Source organism: Mytilus galloprovincialis, chromosome 4 (genome assembly GCF_965363235.1).
Source record: "Mytilus galloprovincialis chromosome 4, xbMytGall1.hap1.1, whole genome shotgun sequence".
NCBI classification, from domain to species: domain Eukaryota; kingdom Metazoa; phylum Mollusca; class Bivalvia; order Mytilida; family Mytilidae; genus Mytilus; species Mytilus galloprovincialis.
In genome coordinates, this window is record NC_134841.1 from 26,817,183 (window position 1) to 26,823,013 (window position 5,831).

General features: G+C 31.9%; 1 protein-coding gene across 2 annotated transcripts; it reads left to right on the plus strand.

The window, feature by feature from the left end:
- Positions 1 to 534: 534 nt before the first annotated feature.
- LOC143071732 (uncharacterized) lies at positions 535 to 5,443 on the plus strand. 2 transcript variants are annotated; one of them, XM_076246250.1, is made up of 8 exons: positions 535 to 617; positions 1,209 to 1,397; positions 1,604 to 1,662; positions 2,004 to 2,067; positions 2,676 to 2,741; positions 3,253 to 3,479; positions 4,217 to 4,364; positions 5,214 to 5,443. In XM_076246250.1, exons 2-8 carry the CDS (start codon positions 1,220 to 1,222, stop codon positions 5,258 to 5,260), a joined length of 789 nt encoding a protein of 262 aa, XP_076102365.1. In that variant the 5' UTR covers positions 535 to 617; positions 1,209 to 1,219; the 3' UTR covers positions 5,261 to 5,443. The 2 variants fall into 2 exon arrangements, with proteins under 2 accessions (XP_076102365.1, XP_076102366.1); XM_076246251.1 differs by having other exon boundaries at positions 571 to 617; positions 1,220 to 1,397.
- Positions 5,444 to 5,831: the final 388 nt, after the last annotated feature.

Consider the following 5,831-nt stretch of genomic DNA (forward strand, 5'->3'; position numbering starts at 1 on the left):
GGAGTACAGTCACAGGCACTTGTCTCTGAAAAAAACAACATATAAGCTTTCCTACATATACTTTAATACAGGAACATACATATTGATATCATACTGTTCCCACTAATATAACAAAGGTATATAGGAATTTTTTTCTGAGACAAGTGCCTGTGGTTACAGTGACGTTCACCAAACCCTGAATTACTTCAGTTTTCAACAGGTTGTGTGTTACAATAGTAAATCGTCAAGGAATGTTTTACTTCTAGGTAGAGGACATGAGTCCTTCAGATGCAATTTGTTTATTTAACTGTACTCGACGCACAAACAAGACATCGGTCCTTCTTTTTATGTTTAAATATGTAGATTTTTTTTAAGGTGGTTATTTCTATTTTTTATTTGATTAATTTTTGTTAAGATTGTAAATGAGATTTATGAAAGGCAAATCTATTGGAGAGTTTTAACGATAAAATATTGTAGATTGATTATGATTCGGAGATTCATACTTTCCCAGCCCCGACATAGTTTATTGAATTAATAATTAAACTTCCGGTTTCAGTTTCACTTTGGAATTTTATTGTTGAGATAGGTGAAAGGAGTGAGAAGGTTTATTGTTGTCTTGATTTGTTCTCTCACAAAAGGTAAAAAGTAAATTTTTAATATGTAAGCAATGTTAAGCATGGAGTCCTTATTTATTTACAGTAAAAGCTGTTTGGGTCTACATATTAAATAGATAAGAATAGATTGGTTGGCAGCCAAATCAGACATGTCAGAAAATCGTTACGAATACCGAAAACAAGGGTTTAGAACTTACCAAACTTTAACACACATGTAAATTATGGTTATATGGAAAAGGTTAAAAGTAAATATTTTTTACCATGAGTCGATGACTGTGGAGTAAGGCCAAATGATTCCATATGAATATAGATGTACAAATGCTAATATAACTGCACACCTTATATCACTACCTTAACATTAATGAATAATAATGGTTTCTCTTAAAAAGAAATAATAAAAAAGAACCCACAAAAATTTCAAACATAATTCATGTAAACTTGTTTCAAAGTTCATAGTCACGAGACCATTTCTCAGAGGAAAAGACCAAATAATTTTCATTGAACTTATTTGTGGCAATTCTACTTATACAACTGCCTTTCCTATAGGGGAAAATAGGAACAAATGAGGATTTCAAAGGGATATTAATAAAATATGATTTTTTTTGTATTTTTAAGACAATCTTTAGATGGACAGCGAAGACAAACTCCAGTTACAGAAGAAAGATCAGAAGAAGTCACCAGAAAGAATAAAGAGACCTCCTATTCTCTCTCCATTGAAGCGTCCACCATCACTGAGATTAGTATCGCCATTTGACAGTGATCAAGAACTGAATGACCTTGAAGTAGCTTCAGTTTTAGCTGATGGTAATATATATTTAATCTTATCTTTGTATCACTATCAGTACTTGAAGATCATGAACAAATTGATGACTTTGAAATAGCTCAGTATACACAGATAATAAAGTATTAACGGCAGTCAATATTGATTATTGATACACAATTGTTAAGTAATCCAATATTTACATGTCCATGTTGCTCTTAGCATAACTGTTAATTTCATTATGTTTTAGAGTACTCAGAAGATGACTCATGTATATCACCAACAAAGAAAGCAGCAGATGGATCCAGGGTATGATATTAATAAAAGTTCATATTTATATACTTCTCTAAAATGTTGTCAACATTCAGAATCCATCCTGCATACTACATTTTATAAATTGATCTGCTTATAGCTAATGGAAGCTAACATTGGTGTATATATTTGATTGACACTAACATGTACAGATCAGTGCTATTACAGTAAATATTTCTGTGTCCAAACTGAAATGGCTAACAAAAGTTATTCGAGTAAATGATGGAGTAAGTGATGAAGGAAATTTGAGTAAACACAATGAGACATCCATCCTACAACACACAACTGATTTTTTTCATTCATTTTCAGTTTTTGAATGTATGTTTTCTACTCCACAGCCAACTACAGTAATGACCAATTTACAGAGAGGAAATGTGCAGACGACAACTCCATTACCTAGATGTAAGTTAATTACAACTCAGTGACCAAAGGATGACCAAAGGATGACCACCTCAATTTCTCAACAAATGTTTTAATTGCTTGAGTCAAATTCATTTTAAACTGATTTTGAAAAAAAATATTTCTAGCAACTCTGCAAGATCAAAGATTTATCTTAACTTCTGATTGTACTTGCTAGTCTTTGTAAGGAAGCTACCATTTGATTTTTATGGGGGGGCTAGGATGAAAAATTTTGTCCTGCTTTTTTTTTTAGTTGTAATCCCTGTCCTGCCTTTTTATTTTTTACTCTATTTGGTCCTGCCTTTTTTTTTTACTAGTTTATCCTGACTTTTTTTTACACAAATTGTCATCCTGCCTTTTTTTTTACCAAGTTGCTCATCTTGCCTTTTTTTTATTACTCAAAACTCCTGTCCTGCCTATTTTTTTCAAATTTCATCCTAGCCCCCCCCCATAAAAATCAAATGGTCGCTCCCTAATATAGTACAAATATATAACTTCTGATTGTACTTGCTAGTCTTTGTAATATAGTACAAATATATCATACAAAATGCATTACAGCATATAACAAATCAGTAAAATAAATACATCTATGTTTCCTTTAAAAATTTTAGATTTAAACTTCCACCAGATGGCAGCACAGGGTGAAATAAAACTGTTACAACAAGAGATAAGTGAAGGTTAGTTTTATTATTACATGCTGCAACAAACAAACTACTTGTGATATTTCATGCAATGTTGCTTTCATGCCATGTCACTTTTCTAAATCAGAATCAGGAGTTCATTTATAGATGCAGTATAAAAACAATATTAGATCAAGGTCAGAAAAGTATCAGCTCTTTTGCATTTGATACAAAACTGTTGGCAGGCTTGGGAAACCTTACAATTCTCAAATTTCTAAGCCTCCTTGACCTGATATTATAAAAAAAGATACCGGTATTTATCCATTCAAACACTTATTAACGACAGTTTTGTGAGGGAAGCCTGATAATCGATACATTAAAATTGAATCAATTTGTCAAGTAAATGAAAAATGACAATGGAAATTTCAACTGAGATCAAACATTTTATCAGGGTGTAAGGAATGGACGTATTGTATGACATTGGTTTAAACTTTGGTAATAACATGTATGTATGATAAGCCTCAATGCAAAAACAGGATTATGTGACTTATTTATATGAACATTTTAGGAGCAGATGTAAACAGATGTGATGATGTTGGTGGGTTGACAGCTTTATTGTGGGCTGCAGCTTATGGTCAGCTGACCACTATAGAATTTCTATTAGAGAATGATGGTGACTTGAATGCTATAGGAGGTAATGGTGAAAACTGTCTCCTGTTAGCCAGTGCTGGAGGATATAAAGATATTGTGAGGATGTGTCTGCAGAAAGGACAACAGGTTAATTATGTTGATGAGGTAATCCTATTTTTATTAAATCTACAGTGTACTTTCACTTTGAATTGACAGGGAAATTTGAAGTTAACACTTTTGATTTCTTCTTTATTTGTACAGTCTGTTGGGTTAAAATTAATTTTCACATGTCACTCGCTAACTCTAATATCCTAGGATTGATATACTTGAAACTTACATTATTGTTGGGGTAAAAGTAAGATATTTTTATTTTTGGGGGAAGAAAACTTTCAAGTCTTTTGAAATCCTATACTGCTGGCGTTTTCTAAATGGAAAACCATTTCTTGAGATTTCTACTTACATAACTTTCGTTTATGACTGGTAACCGATCTACAAATATACAGACATTATCGAGTGCAAAATAACATTCGTTATCACTTGTTATAAATTCATTTCTTCAATGAATACTCATAAAAATATTTTTGTTTAGAACATAAATTAATAATTTGAAAATGTTTTCTTGTTAGAAATACACAAATGTATAACAATTGTTTCATTTTGAAGACCACTTACCAAAGCTATGCAGAAATGAGAAAATAGGATGATCATCATGATCATATCACTGACACTGAGATGTCAATAAGTTACCTAATTACACTAACTGTACTGGGAATACAAAATTTGCTTGAAATACCAAATCAAGTATTTTGATTGGTTGATTTATGAGGTATAATACCATAATCTTGCTTGAAATTATTACATGTATGACAACAAGACCTGAATTGGGGTGGATTTTATTTCAGACAGGAAGCACAGCTCTGATATATGCAGCATACAGGAATCACCCAGGTGTTGTTCAAGTTTTGTTAGAGCATGGTGCTGATATAACCATACACAATGAGGATGAAATGACAGCTATGGATCTGGCAGTAGGGCAGGGTAATACAGCAGGTATTAGTTGAGATTTTAATACTATCAGTAAAGATACAGAACTGCAAAAAAGACAATTTATGACAATAAAGTTAGCAGTGCCCTCAGGAAGTATCAAAATCTAAAAACAAAATGATAGCAACTGAAACAATTTTCAATAAACACTTAGTGATACAATTGATATAAACCAAGATGCTACTTTAAAGTCAGAGATTGGTTCTATTTCTGACAGCCTTCCTTTAGGGCGTTGGCTGCGAAATGTCAGAGTGGCAGTCCATATAGAAAACATGGAAATCAACCATTCAGACTTGGGATGGGACATTTCTGCCTCTTAAAAATAGAGGGTTGAAGGGAATATCATTTTAGTTTGTGCTTCAGGGTTGAAAAGGTTGTATATTTATGGAGTAAAATTAGGCATCAAATGGTGTATGATTTTATCTACTTGGAAATGTATCTATTATGATTTCAAGATAGAAATGTTTCCAAAAAGACTGTTGTATGTGACAGATTAATCTTGGACTGTTTTCTTTATAGGGGGACAACTATTTGATTTTCAGGGGGAAGGAAAATTTTGAAAATGAATAACTTGGTCTTGTTAAAACTGAATATATATAACAAAATAAGATGCAAAAATTAATGTTCTGCCACACAATTGCAGGAAATAAATGTGAACCTAAAGTGAAAATAAATATATATGTGCTGCAAATCTGTGGAAAAAAGCATGGCAGCAACAGATGAAAATAAATGATCAATGTAAAGAAAATATTCCTTCAGGCCTCATTTTAACCTTATCATATTTGACCTTTTATTGTGCCTTCTCTTATGTATCCTTTTTAATACATAAATAGTTGAATCTTTTTGTAATTTCAGTTAGACAGACAATAGACAAACATATGTTGTCATTATTTGGAGAATGACTGACATTAGATATGTTCAAACACTGTCCACACACACAAACTAGGAACTATTTCTTGGTTTAGATGAAGGATGTTATGAGGAAGATGACAGTCAGCCATTACACGCTAACACAGATACTGGTCCGGATAATATTGACATGGTTGCAGATTCAAAGGGAAATAAATGAGAAATTTCAAATTGAATTGCATTACTTCTTTTATTTCAAGAGATAAAAAGAGATTGTGTAATAACTTCTGAGACAGGCACCCGCCAAAGATCATTTAGGTGAACATCTCAAAATCAAAATGTAAATATTGAAAAAAAAATCCCCTACAGAAATAAATGAATAACTTGTTGATGGTACATAGATGCCCTGCTTGAAAATTTGCAGAAACAATGTACTTATTCAAACCTATTGATGTTTTGTATTCTTTGAAGCTTGACATTTATTTCTGTATGTTGTAATTAGAGATTATTTAGAGGTTTGAGTTCTCTCATTGTTCAACAAAAACAGAAATTGGGGGAAAAGTAAAGTTAGAATCGGACACAACAAATTCACTATTTTTTTCATTTATAAAGAACAATAAAATG